General features: G+C 39.7%; 2 protein-coding genes, 1 non-coding gene and 2 pseudogenes across 4 annotated transcripts in view; 1 reads left to right on the top strand and 4 right to left on the bottom strand.

Moving 5' to 3' along the window:
• LOC149104515 (pancreatic secretory granule membrane major glycoprotein GP2-like) overlaps positions 1–26,935 on the bottom strand; it is a 290,181-nt gene that overhangs the window by 112,578 nt on the left and 150,668 nt on the right. The window lies entirely within an intron of this gene.
• LOC149104527 (uncharacterized) lies at positions 3,264–7,758 on the top strand (annotated as a pseudogene). The gene is made up of 4 exons (XR_016201197.1): positions 3,264–3,991; positions 4,558–4,620; positions 4,796–4,865; positions 5,429–7,758. The product of XR_016201197.1 is annotated as an uncharacterized LOC149104527 (transcript).
• Positions 16,324–18,050, bottom strand: LOC149104526 (uncharacterized; annotated as a pseudogene).
• Positions 19,861–19,933, bottom strand: Trnat-ugu (transfer RNA threonine (anticodon UGU)). The gene has a single exon. It is a non-coding gene; the product is annotated as a tRNA-Thr (tRNA).
• On the bottom strand, positions 20,572–26,562 carry LOC149104524 (uromodulin-like). The gene is made up of 5 exons (XM_089271052.1): positions 26,235–26,562; positions 25,247–25,361; positions 24,590–24,712; positions 22,709–22,837; positions 20,572–21,764 (listed from the first exon to the last, which is right to left on the bottom strand). The coding sequence occupies exons 1-5, from the start codon at positions 26,526–26,528 to the stop codon at positions 21,397–21,399; spliced, it is 1,029 nt and encodes a 342-aa protein (XP_089127178.1). The 5' UTR covers positions 26,529–26,562; the 3' UTR covers positions 20,572–21,396.

Below are 26,935 nucleotides of genomic sequence, written 5' to 3'. Positions count from 1 at the left end.
ACTACACGTCTACCCTTCCTATCTTAATTGAACGGTTAACCATATAAACCTTCTCGCAAAGCTCTGTTTTGCTAGTTCTTGATCCCAAACAATGTTAAATAGTTTTTAGTAATTCCTATGAAGCGGAAAAAGGTATAATTCGAATGACACGAAGCAGTTTGGAACCAAAATGTTTTACCCGGTGACACTTCCAAAGCCGAGAACACACCTCGCTTTATACGCGTTCCGGTATTGGAGAGGAAAACGAAGAGAGACATGCCGAATTTAATCGCGTTTAGGTAGCAGCAACGCTTTATTGCTGTCCACTGATAAACTCCGCGAGACAGCAAGGACAAGGCGAAAATATTCACTTGCTCGGTGCGCACTGTTTCAGCCGAATTTACATCATTTCTGTTTGGCGCCAATCAACCACCCCTCTAAAGAAGTAGACAAGATGATTTTTTCAGTGCAGGAAATAGAAACATCCTTTTCAACACAATATCTTGCGCATAGTTGGATTTGAGGGGCGGACAAGTGAGTCATTTGCTCCTTGAGAAGCAATTGAGGTTTATTTTACGGACTTATCGATCGCCTACCGTAGAAGGTCATTTAAAAATATGACTTTACGATTTTTGGCGCCTACCCAGGTAAAACATGTCGTTGCATGCTGTTTCTTTTTAGTAGCGCTCGTTAGCTGTACCCGCGAGATAGTACAACTACCCCTTTTCTCCAACTTGTTTTACAGCGAGTGGTTTGACATTCTTTAAATTCTTCTTTCAGACAATTCCAGACAAAAACGTTGGGACACAAAGCAAGTTCTCCCCTCCCCCTCTCCCCCGCCCCTCATTCACTTACAATGTTGATAATCAGGTGATTTTGTCCCTTTTTTGTTGAGAAAAACGCGACATTTTCCAGCATTGATTAGGGGGGATGGGGGGACACGTGATCTAGCGCAACTGTCCCAACTACTTTTGCCAGGGATTGGAGAAGAGGTTAACAAGCGAGACACGGTAACCTAGCACTGTGTGGTGTTCAACTGTTAAACGAAACTATTTGAGCTACATGTGCAGTAAAACCATTGCATTTTTTAGCTGTTTGTCCTTTGCTTATTGCAATTTAATGTTCAGGCGTTTAAAGTAAGTGCTGGTAAAGTAAGGAGGGGCCGGAGGTGGGCGGAGACTCCCATTTGATTTCAAAAGGTCAGTGTTGCTCGTCGTCTCGCTTAGGGGTGTAAATCACGGATTTTGGTCTCACTTAGGATGTTCACACTACTTTTTGCCGTCAGAGTATCTTTTAGGGTGCTCTCTCGAGAGGAAATAAAAACAGAAAAGTAACAAGGAAAATGTCGTCATTTCCGTTTTAAATGGTACTTTTGGGGGGTCAAATAAAGCTCGAGCCACGCGTCATGGGAAGAACAGACCTCATTTTAAGAACAGATTCAAAGGTTGGCGGTGTTTGCTGAGAGGAGGGCTCTATATTAAGTCACGATACCTGAACCGAACTATCGCAATTGTCAAATTTCTAATTTTAAGAATCAGTACACCATGGCCGAGTGCAAAGGAGCAGTGGAGTACGAAAAACGTTCAGGTGAGAGGCGAGTCGAGATTTCTTACTCAGCGAGAAACAATGAAATTAAATAGTGAATGGTTATTGTGTTCCACTTAAGCTGACAGTGGATGTCTGTTGACTGTCTTTAAGTTGTATTTTCCTGTCTATGTTTGCCACTTAATTATGGCTGGTTTACAGTGTCACGCCATCAAATATAAAAATCATAACCATTCAATAAATTAAGTCAAGAAGCTGGGATATGAAAGATTATGATACATAAACAACCTCGCCAAGATTTAGGTCTGTGCAGTTTTTCGTTCTCCCGCTATTCGGAGAAGTGTTTCACACAAATTTATAGAGCTTTGTATGGAGTCGCCATGTTTTTGCCCCTCGGAGGGACACAAACATGGCGGCCGTAAAGTAACAGAAACATCTGTCATTGAGTTTTGCCATTGAAACGAAACGTTATTACTCTAGAGCTCCAACACATTGAAATTAATACTTTTTCTATAGCAATAACTGTTTAGTTAGCAAAAACTTGAGCAATAACTCATCTTTTTAACTATCCGAGAGCCTTATCGGGCCGCCATTTTAATGTCACACAACGCATAAACTTGGAAATTCAAACGTGCCCTACTTCAAAATGAGGAACCCTGTAGAGCTTAAACGCTGCAAAACATCAAGTTATTAAAGGGTCTTACATCTGATGAAACTGAAACTTCAGAAGGATTGGTAATTTCTTATTTTGGAAAACGATGACGTCACATGAAAAGCGGCAATAGAAATTTGCGGCGCTATCCGGCTTGAATTAAAAGTTCCTGAATTTCCAAATCGAGGCAAATGGTACGGAAATGTCCTACCAAAGTCTCTGGAAATTCTGGGAATTGTTAAATTTCCGAAAAGGGAACAGGCATTCGACTAAGATATTCGAAAAACATTCTGCGTGCAAAATAAAATGGAACGGAAATCCACGTCACGGGAAGAAACTCGACAAAATTTGGGCATACCAAAGTGTGGAAATTCAAACCAAAATTGTGGATTTAGTGGAAAGCACCCTCCATCAAAAATACATTTATACAACCGACACTCCGCGAGGGGGTGGGGGGGGGGGGTTCTCCGTTACATGAGCTATTTAGGTATGTGCGGCCCCTAAGGGTATGGTTTTTGAATCGTTTTGGTAATAAATAGGGTATCGATTTAAGCTGATTTGGGCCCATGCCGAGCTCGCGAGTCCGTGATAGGCCCTTTGCAGCTAAGCCATCACGTGACCTATTTTTCATAAAATTATGGGCTATAACTTAATGAATGCCAGAAATGGAAAAAGCATGTCGGAAATATAAAAATGGCCAAGTTTGAGACCCCCATCATTAAAGAATGAGATTTTATGACGGTCTGAATTTTTAAAAGAATAAGAAGATTTGTATGGAAAAAGTTGTTGGAGAGCAAGGCCTTGCTCTCCAGCAACATTTTCCATACAAATCTTCTAAATTTTCCTAAAATTCAAATTGTCGTATAAACTTACTCTTTAATTCTTGCGGCCTCAAACTTGGCCATTTTAGTGTTTTCGATGCGCTCTTTCCATTTCTGCCATTCTTTAAGTTATAGCGAATAATATAAAAAAATTTCTAGGAAAAATTTGGTCACGTGACCCCAGCTGCAAAGGGTCTATTCCAGTCATCTCATTAAGCAGCGGAAAAATCCAAGATGGCGGCAACAATGAAGGGCGGATTATTCAAATTTATGCTAAACAATTTTATCTTTCGAAGAGAATTATGCGAAGTCTAAACCTCGTAGCTGAGTTTGACAAAGATGGCTGAGATGCTGGTCAGGTAAGCTTCATTTTGATCTGTTTTTGAGCATTTTCCCGTTCAGTTTGGATGAATTATGTCTGTTTTTGTTCTGCAAATTTGTTATCTCAGCGGTGGTCGATATGGCAAGATTATTTTTCGAAAATCTTGAATTTAGGAGCAGCAAGTGAAAATCTGAAATCATACGTTCCTGCAGACAGGAATGTTGTTTCTTTCAAAAAAGTTTTCGGTCTGGTCGCTCTGCTGGGGTGACAAAATCTTGTACGGCGTACGTAATTTATGTAGTTTAAGACAGGTATTAATGTGAACTTAACAAAACTTTGGACTTGATGTACTGCAAAAGCTCATTTACCGTATCTGTGCTTTTATTTGCTTATGCAGGTTGACAGGTGTCTCTGATTTTACAATTCCACAATCAAGAATCTTTCAAGAGATGTCTTTTGGGATTAGCCAAAAAGTACGTGGGACTTGATTAAAGAGAACTGGAAATGGCAAGGAAACGAAGACATCGTCGTGTGTCAACAAGAACTGTAAACAAAAGGAGATTTCCAATTGGGGAATACAAATATGGTATGAGAAACTTGAAAGCAAATTACTTGTTGGAGTGCAAGTCATTACGAAAAGAGAAGGAAAAGTTGGATTCTGTTTTGGATGAGGTCAGTCTCATGAATTTTAATGTGTCTACAGTGCCAGATATATGTAAAGTTAATGTCTTATTTTTCCTGGGACACTGAAGAAGATGCTGTAACTTTTTTTCTCGGGAAGCTTGATTGCAACCATATTAAAGTACTGAGCAATTCAGAACTTCCACATGCCCCCCTTCCCCCTTCCCCACCTGAGGCATTCTAATTTTTTGAGTTGTTCCTGCTGGCTGCTGCTGATGTTCAAATGCAGCACTTATGCTCATAATAGGGATTCAAATGCCCCCATTCCTGGAAATTGGCAAAGCATGATGGACCCATGATGGAAAATTCCCAAGGAGATTTTTAATGAATCATTTTTCAAATGATGTAGACAGCTTTAGCAGGCCTTAATCCTCTAGCGATAACACTACAAAGGACACATTTCCTATCGTTAAATTCCTCCAACATCTCAATCTTTATCCTGATTTTCACACAGCCCAGGCAATTTGGCACTCGATGGGCATATATATTGCAGGACAGCAATGGTCATTTAATTATTTTATCTGAGTTTCTTATTGATGTACTTTTTACTGACCTAGAAACGAGAGGTCAGTGATGCATATTCAAAGGAAAAGACAAAGTTGAACTTGGCATCCAGGAAGGTAAAATATTGAAATGAGAATATATGGACGGCCAATGTCCAATGACCGAATTTTATTTTATAGTGTTTGGTGCTGAAAACGTTTGCCAAGATATGTATGTCTAAATAACATGCCTTGGTTGATAACTGATCATTGTGTATAGAATTCTACTCATGTTCTTGCCCTCTGTACACAGCTGAAGAGGATTCAAGAGAAAGAAGCTGCACTATCTTCTACCAAACGACAACTAGCACCAGAAACAATAAGTAAGGATATATACATTTGTTTTATTCTGAACAGCTTGGCAACACTTTTTTTTAATATTTATTTATTGTATGTCAAGTTTACATCTCAGACCTCTTGACGAGCTCTCAGGGCAAACGGTATTTAAATCTATTTTAGTGAAAAACAAAACATAGGTAGAGTGTGTGGCTCTGTTTATAGGTATTCTCTCCCTAGTTGCCCTTCAGAAGTGGGGATATAAATGCCAAAATTGGTAATAATGGTTTCCATTGTTTAAACTTGATTTGTTGAAGTTTTGGATATGTAGTATTTTAGTATTCATTTGAAATAGTGTTTCACTGAGGTATTCAGGACTTTCGATCAAGATGGGCTAACCTCAAGTTGTATTGTTTATTACATGTACAGTAACTTTAATTAAAATCAAATCTATGCATTCACAGTTTCACAACTTACACTGTGACCAAGGTAAATAATAATATTGAGGTCAGTGGTGTTTTTCTCTTGTGTGCCTGAGGTGACTATAAGTTAGAATTTACCGGTTATGGGAAACATTAATACAATGAATGACATCTTTTGTTCTCCACAGGGAAGAGAAAAATACTTAAAAGGCAGCGTGAACCTACTCAAATCAGTGATACAAATTCAGAAGTACTTTCAGTTCCCAAGACCGAGATTTCAAGCAGACGCAGAAAGAAGGAAACTCTGGAGAGCTGCAAAGAGGTTCATGGAGGCACCTCAGATAACAAAAAGCCTGCCTTGGATGGCATGTGGGTTACTTTAGTAAACAAAGCCTCACCTAAACAGCTTATTGATTATGTTGCAAATTCCAGCAAAGTTGTAAATAAAGTGATAGGATCAGTTGTTAAATCCTCTGTTGAAAGCTTTGAAATCAGTAATGATAACTCCCTATGCAGTGCAAAAGTACTTTATAGTAATGGTTTGCTTAGTAAGGAAAAGTACAAAGCAATAAGGTCCAATTTGTCCATGTGTTGTAGTACTACTAGCAAGCGAAGGAAAGCAATTCAACTACTTAAAGGTGCACGGATCCCTAAGCTGTTGACTTGCGATAAAGTCAAGCAGTATATTAAAAGTAACTGGAATGTAGCCAAAGTTCATGATCTATCTGAGTTGTATTATGACTTAGATGAAAGTGAGCATGTGAATGGGGCTTATAGAGAGCTTACTGATCTTTTACTTGAACTGGCAGACCTCTTTATTTTTATTGATGAATCTTTAGGTGAAAATTCACACCTTATGCATTTTGGTGAGGAGAGGTATCATTTTCATGTGGCATGTGGTGCCGACGGAGCACCTTTTGTTAAGGATGATGAAGCCACAGCGTGGCTTCTATCGTTTGTCAACAGTGGAACCCACATTACCAGTGAAAAAGAAAATTTCTTTTTGGCAGGAGCCAACTGCTCAGAAAATCACATTGTCATGAAAAGGTTTGCAAAAAAACTGGTTCATGAATTTCAATCCATCAAGGAAAAAACTTTTCACATAAGAAATTTCAGTGTTAAGTTTTCACTTGAATTGTTTCCATCAGACATGAAATTTTTGGCATCGTATTCTGGAGAACTCAGTAATGCAGCTTTCTTCTTTTCTTTGGCAATGTAAATGAAACTAACAAACACATTACAAATGGGTCACTTGGACCTGAGCCAGGAAATACATGGCACCCTTGGGTTTATGCAAAGAGATTAGAAGTGGTTGAGGGTGTGAAACAGCTCAAGGAAAAGCTTGATCAATCATCTTATGCAGAATCAACAAGGAGAACAAAAGTTCTTGATTTTATAAGAGGGAAAGAATCAAGGCAGGAATTCGAACCTTTAATTGGTCCATATGTTGATCTTGGACTTGCCGAGCCCCTTCATAATGTCAACAATGCATGGCAATTTATCCACAGTACCATACTGAGTTTGAGTCTTGAAAAATCCAACATCCCCTCTTCATGCAAAGATGTTAATGATGTTCCAGAGAATTCGTCTTTTGCCAAGTACCTTTCAGTACTCAAAACAGAAGTTAAGGCTGGAAGGCTAATGAAAAAAGTGACAAAATGGCTCAACAGTGGTCGAAAAAATAGCTTTGACTACAGATTTACAGGCAAAGAAAGTAAGAAACTTAGCCATAAGTTTATGTACCTAGTTTCAGCTTCGGAGAGTGATGATGATCCACCTGAAACCAAAATGAGACTTTGTGCAATTGCAAATTGTGCTTTAGAGCTGAGGGGGGCAGTTTCACCTTTTTCAAGGGTAAATATAGATGGGGAAGACTTAATGGCATTGAAGGGTCATTGTCAGAGGTTCTTTAATGTTGTTTCCACACTACTTCAGATTGTTAATCCAACTGTTTAGACAACAGGATATGTTGTACCATGCCACACTGAGTTCTTGTATAAGAAGTATAAAGTTGGTTTAGGCATTAATAGCATGCAAGGCCAAGAAGCTTAGCATGTAAGATTACAACAATATACCAAGCATGCTAGTCTTGCAACAAGATGGGAGGTTGTTCTAAAGCGTGATTTTGTTCCAATGTTTGGCTTAGAAGGGCTGACCCACATCACTCTGGCTACACCAAATGTAGTGGCCAGTACATCCCAGCATGTGTCAACAATGACAATTTTTGCTTTTGTGGGTGTCCAAAGGAAACTGATAAAGATAAGTGCAAGATGTGTTCCTCTGATATCTACAGAGAGGTCACTATTACAGCAGGTTTGGGAGAGCTGTCTGAAGGTTTGAAAATGCTCTTAAGTGTCTGTGCAGAATAGATTTCATGTTTCTGTGACAGTGGTTGTAAGATGTTAAGTGACCAAATCACTTAGTCTAGTTTTGCAATAATTGATCGTAATTTACTACCCACATTTTCAGTGCACTGTATGGTCATTCAGAGATTAGGACAGTGGGTGTCCCATTTACTATTTAAGAGGTGCCCTCTGTAATTTTCAACTATGGTCATTTGGACCAGAAAAAAATCAAATTCCTCAAACTTTCTCAGATGAATGGCCTAGATAAGTGATTCACAAAAATATAACTTTCAGTTCAATTCGATTCGTATTTTAGCGCTGGGGCCACCATCTTGGTTTTGCCCCTCTGAGAGGGCTTTCAGCGGCCATTTTAGGGCACATTTTTAACAATTTGCCATACGAAGAAAACGATCTAAATCCGGGTAAAAACCCTTTATTCGAGACAAGCAAATGTTTCTTGTTACATTGAGAGGCTGTTTTGGCAATTTGATCATCACCTGATTTTTCTACAGAATTTTAAATTTCTTCCCTTTCGGACTACTCATGAAGCGCCACAAAATAGTGAAGGTTTAAGGAAAATATCGCCAAAAGTACATCACTTGAGATTCCAAAACTACCCTTCACTTAAAGAGGAATGTCTCACCTGTAAAAACATGCAATAAGATTTTGGGGCAGTTAAAACTGTAAAATGTTAGAAGAAGAAGTTTAAGCTGTGTTTTTGTCAATAAAGACCGCCGTCCTAATTAGCATAATAACATGAAAATAACGATGCACAGAGAAAATAATGATATATTCCACTTACCTCGCGACATGTCGACAACTGGACGTTCCACGATGCCTCGTGTTATATTTCCAGTATGTTTCAGCCACATTTTCGGTGATTAGTGTACGAAATCACTCTCAGACATCGCCACGGTTAAAGTGCACCTAGCCCCCAATTTTTTTTTTTTTCTAGACTTTATTTGAAGCATTTGGGCGAAGAAATTTTTGAATTTGGTTGAATCCTCGATTTTCTATGCCCTTTCAAAGTCGCGATTAAGTGTTTCACGACCGCGTTTTAGGGAGTCTGGGGCGGCGGTACCTGATGACGTCTACCCAGGAACCAAACACAATAGCGCCTCAGTCAACTCTCTGTATTTGCTCGAGAAAATAGAACGCAAAACTAATCGTTCCGATGTATTTTGGGACTAAAACGTCCAAGTTTTGTCTCAGAATCATTTCTTTTTCGTCACTGGAGTCAGAGTTAAGTTTCGATTCGGAAGGCTCCGAAATAAACTTCGATCGAGCACGTTCGACAACTGTGAACTCACCGCTTAGAGCTTTGAGAGCAATTTACAATATTTCAAGCGACGACGGGGAAGACGTCTTTGCGGACGAGCTGCTTGTATATTAGGAATGGAAAGCTAGATACGAAGTGGAGGAGCAGGCAAACGAAAAGCAGGAAAGAAAACTCAAGGACTGCTTTGGATGGTAATTTCGTCAACTAAACATAAGATTCCCACGCGTGTTTATAGCCCGTTTACATTTGTCCTTACCGAGAATGTATTTTATCAAGGTTCTGTTAAATCCAGTTTGTGTTTTACTTTCAGTTGAATGCTTCATGTTTATAAGAGCGACGTACGTGTTGCAGTTTTCGAGACTTGATGACCTCCAAAACATTGGCTTCGATCGATTGAAAACCGTATTGTTTGGACCTGTATTTTTGAAGCTGCGGAAAGCAAGCCGGAAGGAAACATTTCATACAATTACCGATTTCACATTGTCACACGTTTTAAGTCGTAACTCCAAATAACCAATGTAAATTATTCTCAAAGTTTGCAGTGAAATTCGTCGGATGAGCGAAAAGGATGTGTTCCCTAAGCGGTCCGCAGATAATGTTACGCGGTCATATTTTCGACGCTATTGCACAGAATCTTTGTCGCACTGCTGATTTCCAAACCTTCGAAAAACTCTGTGAGTCTAACAATTTTGTTATCATGTAATTCTAGAGGATTAATCTTCGACTTTCATCTAAATCGAAAAAGAAATACGTGTTGGTTAGCGGTGTACAGTTGCGATCTATTTACATATCAGTATAACGCTTCTTGATCATGACCGGATCACACAACTTTGCCGGTTATGTTATAAATACTGCGGGATTGGAAGATATAGGTTGTAGGTAGTATTTCTACAAATTGCTGGTTAGCTTTAAGCAGAAAATTTATGAAAATAGCGTTCGAAAGTCTGCGGAACAAATTCCAGTGAGAGTTCTTCAATGGTTCTCACAGATTCAGTTCGCTTGTTTCGGTTCGACAAAATCAACCATCGTTTACGTCTTTATTGCACCATTAGCCGATCATCGTCAGTAAATTGTACAGTATACCTTTCTTTAAATCTGGAATATTGCTGCAACAGCCGATAGCACCTCTGGAAGGCGTTTCTGCGCACTTTTCGAATGTGTATTGCACCATCCTGAAGGAAATGAGAGGAAACGAGATATCCAACCTTCCTGGGTAGACGTCACAAGAGCCGCTGGACCCATTCTCCTCAAACTCGGTCGTGAAACAAAATGGCAGTGTTTTGGAGCTATTTTCGAGATTTCGTCGTGGCACAGAAAATCGAGGATTTAACGGAATTCAAAAATTTTTTCGCAGAACTATTTCAAATAATAAGGGACCCTTCATTTTTTATAAGGTAGGGGGGGCTGGTGGGATTTGGGGAGGGGCATGCGAAAAAAAATGGCTTTCGCGGGGGGGCCATCCCAAAAAAATAAGGGAAAAAGGGGGGTCACGTGAAATATTTTAGTAAAACTTTAAAATGGCATAATGTCTGAATATCAAAAAAATTGCTATAGAATAAACATAGAAGGCAGGATACAAATTTATTACAAACTTTCCTTCTGCTTTAAAAAACGTTTGGCGACAAAAAGCATTTGTGGATACTGAAACAAAGTATTTAACACTGTTATTTTGGAATGCAACTTTCACTGGCACTCATCTTCATCTTCGCTGTCGTCGAGTTCTTCGTCGCCGCTTGTGCTGCTATGGGAGTCTCTTTCACCAATGCTGCAAGAAGCAGCAATGCTTTCCGTCAGAGTGTACTCTTCAGGGTACATGAAGGTGTAAACACAATCTCTGACTTCCTGCTCAAGGTTGGTGGTGATTCTGCTTCTTGCAGCATTGGTGAAATGATTCCCTTCCAAGAGCTGTGCGACGTATGGCCCATCTCTTCTAAATAACGACGTGGCAACATCCTCAACCTTAATACACTCTTCCGGGACGGCCGCTCTAGGAGGGTACACAAGGCATTGTGGAAGATCATTTCCTAGCAGGTTTCCAACACAGATTCCATAAACTCGTTGGACGATGTTTTCAGTCCGCTTCCTCTTTCTTTCATTTGACTTTCTGCGGTTTTCTCTTTTCCTTCTCCTTTTGTTGATGTGCTGTTTGAGTATGCCCTTGAATATGCTGTTATAATTGCTCTTCTTATTGTCTAGTGCTTCCATGTCCTGCGTGACCTTCGTCACCTTAGCTTGATCTGTTTTACATTAAAACTGTGGGCAAATTCTTCGCCCTGCTTTAAAGCAAGCCCATTGGACTGAAAGAGTGTGGAATCGTGTTCCTTTACATCTTTCAATATGACATCCAACTTTTCCACCATTGCTCTGTGTTCTTTGATGGAGAAGTTCAGTTTTCTTCCATCACTGGGCTTTAACTGGTACCCTGGCATGGAAAACTCACTCGCCCTTTCTGAACGGCCATCCGCACTTAGAAAGATTGCTTCTTTTTCTTAAACCAGTTCCTGACCATTCCTGCCTACCGGAATACCACTACCTCTCCTACCAGAAGACCCCAAATGAAGGGCATGATCCAGATGACTGGCAGCCAATGGTCCAAGCGAAGAAAGAGCATGGAAGTGGCAGGCTGGTTTTATCTCACCCAGAGAGCGTTGCTCTATTTTCAGATAAGTTTATTGTCAAGTCAAAGTTTGTGCTGGATTATCTTCAGCATCTTGAAGTGCTGGAATTTAAAAGGAAAAAAAAAAAGCAGAAGAAAAGGCAAAGTTAAGTAGGGACACAAAAGATAAATCATATGAGGATTATACTTGGACTAAGTTGTGGGAAGATCTAACCAAGCTTAAAACGCTACGTGTTCCAGAACTAAACAAGTACTTGAACCACCTCGGGCTGAAGCAGCATTTGAAAAGCAGCAACAGTGAGAAAGTAAAGGCAATTGTAAGAGATTCATGCTTGCAGCAGAAGAGTCCTCTCAGAGCTGGCCAACCAACACTGAGAAATGCCAGGACATTGACACAAAATGACAACAGGGCAAGTGCTGACAGCAGTGAAACGGACGAAAGTGACAATGATGAGTATGACAGTGATGCCATTGACTCTGGGGGAGAAGATGACTCAAGTGACGTCATTCTTGCATTCATCAATTCAGATGAGGAAGACGCCAATGAGAGGCCAAATGCCACAAGCTCAGGGCGAGCCATAACTAGGAGATCCGAAATTGACTTCTCTTTCTTTTGATTTGTTTTTTAAACAACAGCTCTCTGTAGTATAGGGATTGTAAATATTGTCTTCATAGTGAGCACAATAACGTGAAGTAGGGGGATAATAGAGAAATATTAAAAAAGTTCAAATCTAAATATTGTTTGCTCAATTTTTTTTGGGGGGTCATCCCAAAAAATTACCGCTATAAGGGGGGAGGGGGCCATGTGAAAAAATTGGTAAGCTGAGGGGGGTCATGTGATTTTTAAATGGTGCTTCCCAAATCCCACCAGCCCCCCCTCCCTCATAAAAAATGAACGGTCCCTAAGTAGATTCGTTCTAGCGAAAAAAAAAAAAATTGGGGTTAGGTGCACTTTAAGCAGATTTCAACTCTCCGAAGCCCGCCTCATAACATCTATCAATACTATTTGTCTTTCGCCTCATAAGCCGCTGTTTACAAGAAGTTTAACAATTTGCTCAGATCCTAACTGACCCAGAAGTCTGTTAGCAGCCTTTAAAATCCTCCTCTTAATCGAGGATTCTCATCAAGAACTCGTTTAAGCTCAGTTCTGTTTTGATCTGTCATGCACTCGCCATTATTCCACAGATTGCGTTACATTTGACAAATGCACATTCCAACGGGTAGGGGTAGGGTGGGTAGGAAGTGAAAATGTAACCGACATTAAAGCCATTTTACGCATTTCTGTGGCTAAACTAGTAACTGGCTTTCCCAGAATGATTTGAACATGAGCTTCTGCTTGCAGGTATTTTCTAGGTTATTTTTGCCGAGTAGGTGAGGGGCGGGGGGCAGGTCGTGTATTAAAAAAAAAAGAAAAAAGAAAACGATAGACAGTACCAGGTCAAACGATTATGATCTGTGTATCTTGATCAGCTTTATCAGTTCATCATTGAGGCCAGTGAGGCCCTATTAGGGGTTTTCAGGATACTGGATATTTGGGTAAAAAGTTAATAGGATGCAAGAAATTTAGGAGAAATATTAATGGGGTAGAGTATGTTTAGATCAGATAAAACAGGACATTAATTGAGGAGGAAATCGTTGAGCTGGATTTAACAGGATACAAGATATTTAGGACAAATATTAACAGGATAAGGGATACACCGATACACACTTGTTACACTGAATAGATAGATAAAGACGAAGCTGGAGAAATAAACAGAGAATGAAATCTGTCCCGAATTCTGTACCGTTTAACACGAATTTCTTACATGGCAACCTTTGTGTCTACAAAGAGATCGAGGCACAACATTCCATACTATATTTGTAAACAACTATCCTAATCTCATTGACAGCCATTAGTTTTTGACGAGAATTTTCATTTATTACCAATAGAATACGGATAAAACTCCAATAAAAAGCCTCTTCCTTGTGTTTTCTTTTTGTTCAGCATTATAATTGTGTCTTTCGCCGCGCGAAATGCCATCAAATGCTGCGAAAGGCAACAGACTGACAAGCAGTGCGCAAGAAAAGTTTTTTCTCAGGTCAGGAAACGGCCATAAAAGTCGAAGCAATTACTGTAGCACAAAAGATGAGGCGCTCAAAAGATGAGGCCAGAATTAGGCGGTTCACCTGTGATGAGTTCCTGACTCCTTGCCACGTTTAATCCTTCCTCTCGAGAATGGCTTCAAAGCTTAGAAACAGACAGGAGAAGGTCCTCCAAGAAGACACAACAACTGCTGAGAATCAAGCTGCAGATATTTTTGACAAGTGTCGGTTAATTCATCCAATTGCTTTAATGACTCATTCAACTTGTGTGCCTTAAACGCATCTATGTCTTTAAAAAGCTAAGGGTCAACATAAGTGCTTCGCTTGATAGATGCGGGTATTTTAAAGCGCCCTGCATAGGGTTGAAAACTAGTCCTGTGCAGACATGCAGCTGTGCTCCATCACAGAACTGAACGACATTAGCGGTTGTGGGGTACCTCAGGCTCATAACGAATGGTGCCTACAAAATACAAACGTGTTTCCGCCAGATTAAGAAAACGTGGAAAAAGTAGATCTTAGCCAGGGTTATTAGAATTCACAAAGAAAACTGGGGGTAGTCATCAATTTTTCCGAGATAATTAGCTACTGCTGACGGTAGCATTTTTCTGAAAAAAAGGTAAAGATATTTCTTCACAGATTCTCCTAAGGTTCGCCTTTACATGCAGAAAACTAAACATATTAAAAAACATCTTTAAACTATGTCGTAAGTGTTAACATAAAAACCACTTTTGATATGTATTTAATAACAGAATCGTCGCAACAGCACTCCTCTGGCTTAGCCAAAATACAGTCTACATAACTTTTCCTCACAGCCAAAAACTAATGCCTTGTCGAATAGGCTTGCCACTTCCAATTCATACCATAAAATCTGGCTGTAATCACCCCTTTGTTAAAAATTAAAGGAGTTGTTTCATCCTTTCGAAAACTTTGTCGGTGTCCGTTACTTTTTTTCCTGCTACTTTCCATGTAATTTATCGCGGATTCGTAGGCAGTGGCGAATCGACAACGCCGAGCCCAGGATGTACGGAAACACAATCTCAAGAGTATCCGCGAAGAGCTGAAGTGCCTAATAAGAAATTACTTTGAGAACTGCAGGAGTCACGAAGGCCTGACGTTAATATGATTAAAGCCTGTCAAGTCGTCCTCGTTTTTCTTTAGAGATATATATTAAAGGAAGTCCTGGTTCGCACGAAGAATACTGCAAAGTCATTCTCCGGCGAAAAGACCATTCGATTCGCCACCGTCTAAGAACACGATACGACCAGAAAACCTTTCTTTGAAATTAGATTTCTTGTTTTAGCTAGAATACCATTCACACTGAAAATACCTACCTTTTTCTCGATGTCTTCCTGCTCGACACGCTTGCGCTCATCCACCTTTCAGGTTTGTGATGTCACGATGTCACACATGTGGCTTAAGAGCAGGATCTGGGTACGAGATGCGGCTGCCATAGTAACATGCTAGAAATCAAGGCTTTTTTTAAACTTTTTTATTTATTTACTTACTATTTTACTCGTTTCGGTCGTTTCGCTTGTTTCGGTAGTTTCGTTTCGGTGGTTTCGTTTCGCTCGTTTCGCTCGTTTCGTTTCGTTGTTTCGGGTTTTAGTACATGCCCTTTGTTTGACTAACAATGCTTCACATAAAGAAAATTGTGGGAATGCATAACAAAGAGACATATACGCGCGTATATACGCGCATATGTGCGCGTATATACACGTATATGTGCGCGTATTAACATACGCGTATACGCAAAATACGCTCGTATAATAAGCGTATGCCTAGTTCGCATATATCTGAGCTGCACTGTATATATGTACAGAGACCGGAGATTGACACTGGTTTGATTGGCCATGGGGCTTGAACACAGAACTCATCTAATCTATTTCATTAAACTTGTGCAGGGCTCCTCTGTCTCAATAAGTAGCTAAATAACAGCCCTACAACATTTTGATTCATATTTCCAGTATCCACTAGTGTTACAAATTCCATTAAAAGTGTTTTAGTTATTTTAGTGCTTTGATTGGTCAATTAACTGGGTGTATTCTATTGTATGGCCTGCTAAAAAGTGGAAGCCGTTGTCGTCTTTTTTCCTTCCCGCCAGGTTCAAAGATTTAGAGAGATTATAAATGTCTTACTAACCTCATTTCCTCGGTCCCTATGGTAAATTGTGGGTATTGAAGGGGCAAAACTTGAATTTACAGTATGGCCCTTGATCTTGGTAGCAAGAGGTCCCAGTATCTTTATTTCGCTTTTTTTTTTTTTTTTGAAAAGTACATATACCCGCTGCATTCTCTGACAGAATTTGTGCTGTTGTTTCACTCAATAGATGATGAAAAGGGACAGGAAGTCTTGCATGACTTGATGCTGTTCTGGACAGGATACCCGTCACTGCCAAATGACCCCACAACTATCCTGCATATAAAGTATCTTGCAAGCAGTGTTAACAAAGTTTTGGCAGAGGCCAATACTTGTCTACTCACTCTTTACATTCCAGTTGTACATGCGGAATACAAGATTTTCAAAGATCACCTAGATAAAAGCATTACCTTTGGGAAGTATGGTTTTGGTAAAATTTAACAGCTTAAGACTTTTAGAACATTAAGTAGATTAAATTTAGTCAATTTTTTTGATAACACAAAGTTGTCAGAAAACAGTTCAGTTCACATTTTTATGATCCCAGCATTATTGCAGCCTTTCGTTCAAGTGCATATTGGTGATTTATAAGATCATGGTTTTGATTTCATGAGTAATAAAGTTTTACTAAGTGTGTTTTCTCAGTTTTATTTCATTTAAACTCAAAAGGTATGTCACCTGAATCATCCTGTAATTTTTAAGAGACATGTATTTCTGCCAGTCGAATCTTAACAGTGTATCGTGCTTTAGCAAACACAACAGTTGATGATTAGTCACTTTATTTTGGCGTGCTTGCACTAGTGTCAAAATAAGCTGTCGAGCTGCCAAGTAAAGGTCCACTCCATAGTTATTACTAGCTGAAAGAGGTTGTATATGCATGATATCTGCACGTTCTGTGTTATTCAATGGCAGGTTTGTATCTGGTACCTCAACACTGCCCAGGTCAAACTCATTTCGTTTAGGTTCCGTTGGGTCTTCACCATATAACTCATCTGGTTGGCTGTTATCATCAAATATGTCCCTGAGAGCAGTATTTCCAGTATTATCTTGTGAAATCATACCTTTCACCCAAATTTGTTGAGGAGTCCAGTGACCCTCTGTTCGTACAGGGTGATTATTCCATGCTTCAACTAGGAGGTTTAACTGATAGTTAATTCTGGGAAGAAATATGTAATGCAAACAGAACAGATCGATTATGCTGGTCGATTCCAGGATGCCATTTTCCTCCATCCGGTAGAACAGGGTGTAGAAAAAATGACCCACTCCAATGAAGACATCTCTCCAGAGACGTTCAATTCGTTGGTTGTGTACAGACAACCCAGTAATTATGCTTCCCCTGTTTAACCCCCTGTGCTGTAGCATAGCTCTTCCTACCTCTACATTTCCACCCCCTTTGTCTGAACGCACTCTAGAGGGCCATCCATAACTTTGCGCGGCAGCTAAGAAGAGAGCGAGTACAGTTGCAGCTGAATTGTTTGTTCCACAACTTAAATACACTACAAGTCTGGAAAACCCGTCAATACCACCATGTATTACAAATCTCCAACGGATAAGGCAGTGTAAGCCATCAATGTGCCAGAGAGAATTAGGTCCCCTGACGCTGTAAACACGCCTTGTGATGGTATTGAACCACCTCTTAGCAGACCCTGCTGGGTCAGTTCGAACTAAACTTTCCCTTACACGCTGACGCTGAACATAGATATTTCTACTTTGCAAATGTCCCAGCATCATACTGATACCAGAATTGGGAAACCCACGTCTTATTTCTCGAATCAGTGCATCTAAATCAGAATCTGTGAGGCTCGTATAATAACATCGACTGGAGAATGACTAAATGTTTCCAACTCTACGCCGAAGAGTAGCTCTGGAAACTAATAACATTCTTGATATCTGGGACCAAGTAAATCTCATTCTGTTTCTTAAAAACTCCACTTGAGGTATTGATATTTCATAGGATGGACGACCCACTCTTCCATTAGAAGCTGATAGAGTTGGCAAAGTCCTAATGGGGCGTACTGAGGTACATGAAACTGCTCTTAATGCCAGCATTTCCCATCTATGTAGTAAACATCGAAGTTGTCTCACCAGGGATTCAAGAGGTGGTATTCTTCCAGCATTCGCTTGGGTACCTCTCTCCAATGAATCAACTAAACGTTTAGTTGGACAGAGTCCACCGCAACTTCAAGGCGAATGATCAAGTTCTCCGCCATATTAAGATCAGCTTGGGGATAGAATCTTGCGGAGTCATTCAAAAGGCGCGTAACTGTTTCTAGAAGCTCCGTTGTTGGAGAGCAGTGACAAACATTCAAATGCAGATAAACAAAGACAAGACTTTTGACCACTGCCGCCGCCATATTGACGATTTCTAGTCAAAGTAATTTTCATTGCTATCATACACGAATCGCAACGCTGTCAAAAGGCACTTTCGTGTGGGCATATACAAAGTAATCTGTGAGACCCGCATATACGCGCATTTTAGCACGCGTATATATGGGTCCTTGTAGGACGCGTATATTTGGGCATTTATTTCGCATATCCCCGCGCTTAAGTTTACGCGAATATATGGCCATTTAAAAATGCGTATATACGCGATCTAAATGGTCGTATATATGGGCTTAAAGCCCATACGAAACGTATGTAAACAAGTATACGCGGCAGAAACACCCGCGTATACCCTGTTGTAATTTTGAAACGAATGGCCAACCATAGAGAACATGCATTCATTTTTGCGTCTCTCCGCGTTGTTTTTCAATCGTAGTAATGGGGACCAGGATTGCAGTTTTGGTCATTCTTGCTAGCGTGACGGTATCTGTGATTTGTTATTTATATCTACGGCTCGTTTTCAGGAATTGCTGTGCGGCTCAAATCTCGAGCCGCAATGTTTACTGCCGGTCGTGCAGCCTTACATAACTCAAATAATATACTAGCTGTAAGGTACAGTACACAACAAAATTGAATTAAAAGAGTACCCAGGTGATAAAGCTTGCGTAATCGCCTGATTCCAAAACCCTAAAACCCAGCGGGAAAAATTGGGAACGAATTCCCCAACCAAGTGCAAGTACATCAACCTGTGCGGACTAGAGGTAATTAAAGCATTCACAGACCTTCAGATGTAAACTGGTGCTAATAGAATTTCAAACTAGAACTGAAGCTGAGATCCATGCTTAACAACTGTCTAACCAATCTTACAACCAAAGATTCAATAAATTAGTCTTAAGCGACACACGTGCATTCCATACCGACAGAAAAATATTTACGTTCTCTTTCACTGTCACGTACAGTTTAGTTCCTCCGAATGGCAAATGCAATAATTCCCCCTTCTAAGCTTTCATGTACCGATTTTGTTTGTTTGTTTGTTTGTTTGTTTGTTTTGAAAAAAGCAGCATGTTTGGAAATCTAAATACCTTGCGTTGAAGTCCTCTATGTTGCTACATATTATACTCGATTTGTTCTTGGTAGTCGCGAAATTACCTCTTCACGCATTGTAAATAGGCAACTGGTCAGCCTCCTGCTAGTCGCAGTACAGCGTGCACGTTAGGCTTTTGTAGAGCACCATGGAACAGATACGCAAAAGTATCTACATTACTCGGGTGTCCGTATTAACCGGGCTCTCGTCATAGACTCAGTGAATACATGTTTTGTCGATGCACTTTATTTCACAGTGCCGATGTATTTAGCTTAAAAGAGCTAATTGAGGACGCTCTATATTACAATTTATTGTAACAGAAAAAAAATGGCAAAAAGTATTGTGTATAAACCTATCTTATCTAAAATTATATACAGAAAAATTTAGTGAATTAAAATCTACTTCCAAAATGTTTATTTAATCTATGTAACTGAAGAACAAATATGCAAATGTCTCGCACTCACTTTAAAGTTCCCTTGTCAAGTGCAAGAGCGTCAATACTCATTTATTATAGTAAGTTTAGTGAAGTTAATAGCTTTCATTTTCTAACAGATTAGAATTGGTACATAATTATGAAAATCTGCAGTGCTCAGATAACCAGTGTTTGTAAAACGCTGTCAACTTTGTATATGAACTTGTCACTTGACATACAGAAAAATGTCCGTTGTCGCTATTAAGCGTTAACAATGAAAGTGAAGAATGATCATCGCAGTAAATTTTCCAATTTAAGCAATTGGAAAGAAGCCTGAAAAAAATCAGGGCTTCAACGGGATTCGAACACGTGACCTCCGCGATACAGGTGCGATGCTCTACCAACTGAGCTATGAAGCCACACATAGGGATATGAATTATTTCATATATACTTCACGTGGTTAACAATGTTTGAAACAAAAACACCAGTGAAAGACAGAGCAACAATAATTAAATGTTACAAGCAAAACACAGACGACAAAGCAGCAAGATGGAAAACGAAATAAAAACAAAATAAACAAACAAACAAACAAAGGAAGCAAGCAAACATTAAAACAAGATAACAAGCATGCAAACTAGGAAACAGACATCAAAACAAGCAAACGAACAAACAAGCAAAGTAACAAACATAAACAAACAAACAAACAAACACGAAAACTAGGAAACACGAAAAAAAGATATTACCAACAAATAAGCCAACTCGAAACTAAATTGTGAAGTCAATAAACAATCAAAGAAGCAACTAGCAACTGTCTGTCCTTATTATTAAATAACTTTTTGTTTTTGTTTTTCAGAGTGACTCCAGCTTGTGCGCTTACCTTGATGGTGTACGAAAACGTACGTAATTCACGCTCTAATGCCGTCCAGTTAGCATCGAGGGAATTAATAATGAAATAGAAAAATGTCCGAGCAGTCTGAACGATGTCCTTTATACCACAAATGTTCTAACTGGACCCTTGGTTTGAGGAAAAGGATTTAGTTGGAAGTGACCATCGTTCTAGAAATGGGTGCATACTTTTTTACCGCAGTTTTAATATTAAAGAACAGCTACAAATGATAAGAAAAGAGGTGAAAAACTCTCAAGAGACATTGTAATGGAGCTGGAATTTCGTCCGGTTTGATGCAACAAGCCTTACTGCTTGATGCATGTTCTTATTGGTCGTTCCTTGGTTACGTGCTTGATTAACAACTTGAGTCTAGTATGGTCGACTCAGGCTGAATGTTATCAATCTTGACGTTGAACGATCTTTGGAATGCCTGTAAATTAGTATTATTAGTAAAGTGTTGTACAAGGGATATTTCATTCCGCGCGACATGACTCGAGTGAGTGTGGAGTCACGTGTACTATAGTACTACAGTTGTATGACAAGAATACAACTGGTAATAAAAAAGAAGAAAATCCATTAAAGAAAATTCCTGCGCAGCCTGCACTCTCCCCTTCCAAAACGAAAGAACGAAAGAGATCGAGCAAACAAACAAAAAATCCAGCTGTAAAAAAGATATTTTGACCGAAAATTGTTAACCTGCCCCTCAACCCCCATGATTTCTACAACATGAAACAATCTGTCTAGAAATACTTGTACGCCTTGAGCGACGGTCAAACTGGGCCTGCGAAGGTCCATCATTAGAGGCATCACCCCACAACATAATATTGTCTTTAACTCAGGAATGAGTTATAGTAAGTAAATTTCTTTAACTTCATTTGTCGTTTTTCGGGTGCCTGGGCCTGTTAGTAATCATAAAGAGAAAAAGACCAATGAAAGTAAACGTATTCAGCTGTCGTTCAATGTCTAGGTTTTACAGTAACGTCATTTGTAACTGCATTAGTCAGTGCTGCAGTAACGGGCGGGACACTCCCCTGGGTAAAGCAACTCGTAGATGTAGTAGGAGCTACAGTTCTTTACTTGAATGTAGAACCAGTTGATGCAACAGCCCTGAAACGTGTGGATGCAGACTTTTCTTGGGACTGTACCCTCAGCCACTGTAGGATGGCCATCACTCAACCAGACAGGATAAACTGCATCACAACGGTCTGTCGGTGGACATGTGGTCACCATTTTTGTGCCTGCAGCTCCTTGGAAGCGATACCAGCCATTGAGTGTGGTGTCACATATAGAGTTTACTGTCACGTAGTCATATTTTCTTTTTGCATCTGTCAGATTTTGGTAATTTTGCCAGTGACATACATCAACTAAAGGAAATACAGAAATGTGTAAATAAATATGTGATAAACACAGAAAGACATTTGAACAAGCACGGAAAAAATCAATGAAGTACGTAATTGAGAATTGATTCATGCTTTAGCGTAGATCATAAAGTTGCTCGATGCGCATTCGAGAGAAGCTCTAGCGTCTTTAATGCTCTCCGATTTTTCGTTTGGCGTATGAAATACATAAAAGAATTAAATTTCCATTGGTATAAATCACGTGAAATAGGAAGAGGTGTACTAATAAAACATTTTCGTATTCTCGGTATTGGACTGGAACGGCAATCATGGACAAATTGCATGTGTTGGAAAATTTGCCAGAACATGAACTTACAATCGTTATATCTACAGCATGAGTGTCAGCCTCATTCCCCTTTCAATGTTGGAAAATGGTATAATGCAAACTTGTGTTGGACTTAAGTGTTATGTCAACATTACCCAGGGGTAGGGAGGGGCAAAATGCGAAAAGAATGACGATTTCTAACGCTTGTGACCATGGTTGTAGCTTGGAATGGAGGCTCGTGTGGGGGAATATCATCAAAAGGAGATTAAAGTCGTTTGCATTTGAAAATACTCCCCGCATTAGCCGCAGTCACAAGCTACAATCATGGACAAAAGTCTTAGGACAAATTTGCACTATTGGCGCTTTTGCCCACACGCCAGAGGCGAATACAACTTCACCTGCCTAACTTCGCCCCCCACCTCCCATACAATGTTGAAAACTAGTACCTGCAATTTCACCTGATTTTCAACATAGTGTTGGGTGGGGAGGGGGGACAGCAACGCGTTTTTAAAGGATATAGCAGCGTTTTTGAGGTGTGTCTTACCCATAATGGGGGATGGAGCGGATAGCAACTCCTTACGGACAGGTTGTAACTAATTTTAAGCAATGTAAGGATACTCATGTTACGAACCAAATTACATTGTACCTTCACAGATTGCACCGTTGTTTACGAATCCATCTTCACACATGCAATAGTACGATCCATGCGTATTACTGCACGTAGAGTTAGCAACGGCAGCACATGGGTCGTTCTGTGCAGCACACTCATCGATATCTGGGAGATATGTAATATAATAGTTATATTTATGTGATATTTTCTTGCGTTTCCACCCCAAGGGTTTGTGAAACCGACTGTGTGTTAAGCATTGTGAGTCATGCTGTGCTTTTTTTTCCTTACTCGTACCGGCCCAACCGTAGTGCAAGGGAGGAGTGGGTGGACAGAAGCGCCCTCTGGGTTTTCGTTGTAGTAACACATGGAAAGTTCATTTTATGCATAATGATATCTCTTGGCTTGCTGCAAAATTCGTCCAAGATAAGTTGTTGTTTTTCTCTGTTGTTATGACGTCATGTGACGTCATTTAGCCGGCCATGTTGGATCCACTAACTTGGATTTCAAAATTATTTTCTCAGAAATAACACACAAACTGCGGTGACAAACATGACAATAAAACGCATGTTGGAAAACAAAATTCATTTAACTTGGCGTTTCGTATGTTTCGACGTACATCTTCAGAAGTGAACGTTTAGAATAGCAGTAACAACTGAATTTTAGATAAGTTATTAACAATAACAATGACAGAAACCGAGAAAACTTTGCATATTAAAAGATGTAAACTAATAACAACAAAGAGTTTCGCTGCTAACATTATCATTTAGGGAAGGTTTCAGCTCCCTAATTAGAAGAGTCTCCTTTATCTTGAAATGTGTATCTGACAGATCTTTTGCTAATATCTCCAAGTGGTCCCATTTTGCGTTGTGACCAGTTGACGTGACGTAATTGACAGAGGCGGAAACAACGAAAAGTGAGCGTGCGGATGAGGTTTACTTTGTATTTCCTAGGTGTGAAGGAGTGCCATTTTCTGTACAGTATGACTGCCGCGTTTGATGAGGATATCCGGGAAATGGATTGTACTGTTCTCTTCAAATTCAACGGTGAATTTGATATTTGCGTGACGGCAGTTATAGTAGTGTAGAAACTGAGTTGCTATGGTGACGGTATCGTCAACGTATCGAAACCGAATGGAAGGGCGAGCGTTGTTGTTAAGAACCCTTTTCTCTTCAAAATGGCACATAAAGATATTGGCCAAAACAGGACCTGAAGGAAAGCCCGTTGCCACACCGTCAATTTGGCGTTTTATTGTCATGTTTGTCACCGGATTTTGTATGTTATTTCTTATTAAGCTAAGATGGCCAAAGAAAAGGAGTATTTTCTCAGAAGGTCGGTAAAAAATCGTACGTTGTGGGAAAATTAGTCCAAAATAATAATGATAGTGAAATGATACTAATTCTGCAATGTTGTCGAAGAAAACAAGAAAAAAGGAATTTTGTTAAAGACGACCCAACAGGCCATTTCAGAATTACCTTTTGCCTCTTTCCCAAAGAGAGTCTTGGTGCCGACCCTTTCCCTTGCAAATCAAATTCGTTTTAATCTAAACGGTTGTGTACCAGGCCTCGTTTTAGTGCAACTTGGAAATGGCCCATTTGACCTGAACCTCTCTATTTAGCTTGACCTGAATATCTCTGGTAATGACAAATGGCGTGAAAAAACAGACGACAAACCAAAATTTTGAAAAAAGGATGAATGAATTGACACTGAAAAAATTCTAAGGAAAATCCAAAGGCCAAAAGTTGAAGGCCTTTTTTTAAATATAAGTTCTTCTTTCAGCGCAGTTTTTTACAGGATACTTTCTAAATAAAATAAGTACAGTTCATAGTAAGTAATCTGGTGATCCAGTAAATTCTGTGCCACCAAATAACATATAGCTTGTGATCATTAATTATTTGAACATTACATTATTGGTCTCACCTGTGCAGTTGTGTCCATCTCCAGTATATCCTGGATTACACGTACAGTTGTATGAACCATGAGTATTAACACAGCCAGCGTTGGCATGACACTTGCGCGAAGCTGAAGTGCATTCGTCAACATCTGAGAAAAGAAAGCGACAACAGCGAAATATTTACCTCGTGTATCAGTATGCAGACTAATGATCTCAACTCCAAACTGCTTTTGGTTCTTTTTGGTTAAAGGGTCTCATTATAGAAGACGGCTTTCGTTTATGTTGTGTTATCCTTCAGTTTTTAGCCAGAGTATTCTCAAACTACACCAACAAATAAGTAGTCAATAACGTTTTTATACAAGAAAATGTAATGCTTAACTTTTAATCGCGGGTTAGCGTCATCCGGCTTACGAAAAACCCGACCCAGGACGCTAATTGGATTTTGGTAACTCATGGTTGAGGGGACGAGGGAAATACGACTCAATAACTTAAAGGTTAATTAAATCATGGAAATAACAGTCGATATTGTGAGAAGATAACCAATGTCCCTAGGCTGTGATAATGCATTGGCGAGATGAAAGTAGCAATGTATGTTGACAGACTGATGTACATTTTAGGACACTGGCTGGTTGTTTCTTTGCAGGAAAACTTCACCGATGATACCATAACGTAAACTGTCTTACCCTCTGTACAATCTTGACCCTTGAATTCAGGAGAACACAAACATCGATATCCTTTGTTGGTAAATCCCGCCTGGCACGTGCCGTTGTTCTGACACGGTTTCTCTCCACAGGCATTCTTAGCCAAGAAGAAAGAAAGATAAATTTTGAGTTAAATTCTTATTTTATTCCCAAATTTACTCCGTTTAGTTCCTGTGAAAACCTAAAGACAGACAGACAGACAACCTTTACTGATGCACGACATCGTAATGACTGGATTTAGCGCCCGGGGTGCTTTGTTTTTTTTTTTTGCTAGCTCAAGGGAGGGCGTTTATTCGAGAAGGCCGCTTGTGCGGGATAGGGTGTTTATTTCTTTCTTGAGAAGCAGGCGAATGTTTAAAACAAAACTATAGCACGGTATTTATTAACAGAAACTGTAACAGTAACAAATATACAGTAAATGTTCAGTTAACGTGAGGGAATTTTAATCATTTCGACGCCACTTACGTGTCACTTACGGTACATCAGTACGTAAATAAAAGCTTTCTGGTGCGGCGTCTTCGACGTCCGATTCGGTGATCTCGAAAAAGAATCCTTGTCGCGTGAAAATAAAATAACTGCTTATCGTAACGGAAGGGAATGGTAGCGCTTATCGGAATAGGGGCGCTTATTAATAAAAACACATTCGAAGTGGGCGCCAATTCGAAAGGGGGCGCTTATTGGAAGGAGGGCGCTAAATCGGATAATTATGGGGTAATGCATAATAAAATTAAAATAAAGTAAAATTAAATTAAACTTCGTACATAGTTTATACATGATAGATACAGTTCATCTAAAATTCTACTAACATAAGATTTTACAAACTGAATGGAATTAATTAACTAATTTTGCTGTTAAGCTAAGCACATCAGAAAAGTTGATCTTTCGCTCAGCTACTTCATATTTTCCGCTCTTTGATGGTTTCAAATGAATTTGATTATAAACCTAATTTGATTAGAAACCACACACTAACCTTTGATCCACGATAAATGTAATTTTGCATTGACTTTAGATCACTAGGGTATTCAAAGTGAGTTGAATTATTCAGTTCACAATTAGTGATCGCCGGGGACCTTAATTCCATGTTATAACTGACACAGTTGGGTTCCATAAAGCAGAGAGCTCCGCAGAAGTCTTTGAAAACGGACTCAACGGTTTTTATTACGTGGTTAATAAGTCGTTTGCCTTGAAACGAGAGCGCGGATCGGAACTCCAGTTGACGGCACGGGTCTGTTGAGTAAAGAGTCAGATGATCGATAATTATCATTAGAATTCAGTTTGATTTTCTTGAATACATACAGTAACCACTCCCATACAAGTGATTCGTTTTAAGAGATGTTCCTCCTCCAAGATGATGTCTTATTAAGGAATATGCCCCCCCCCCCCCTCTTAGGTGGTGTCATCTTATGTGACACCTTTTAGACTGGGCCTTATCATGTATCGCGTCAGGGACTCCCCGGTTGATGCCTCCACCGGGGGTACCCACTGAGGAAGTGGAGTGTTCCCCAGAAGCCTTCCAATACGGCTTAACGGTTTTCATCACGTTAGCCATAAGTCGTTTTCCAAGCATGAAACGATAGCTGGCTCAGACTGAATTCCAGTTTGCGGCAGGGTTCTGTCAAGAGACAGATTGTCGAAAACTGCCATTGAAATTTGAATTTGCTGTAATCATGA

This window comes from Orbicella faveolata, unplaced genomic scaffold, assembly GCF_042242905.1.
Source record: "Orbicella faveolata isolate gen_17 unplaced genomic scaffold, um_ofav_v1 contig_34, whole genome shotgun sequence".
Lineage (NCBI taxonomy): Eukaryota > Metazoa > Cnidaria > Anthozoa > Scleractinia > Merulinidae > Orbicella > Orbicella faveolata.
This window is presented reverse-complemented; position numbering and strand designations above follow the sequence as displayed.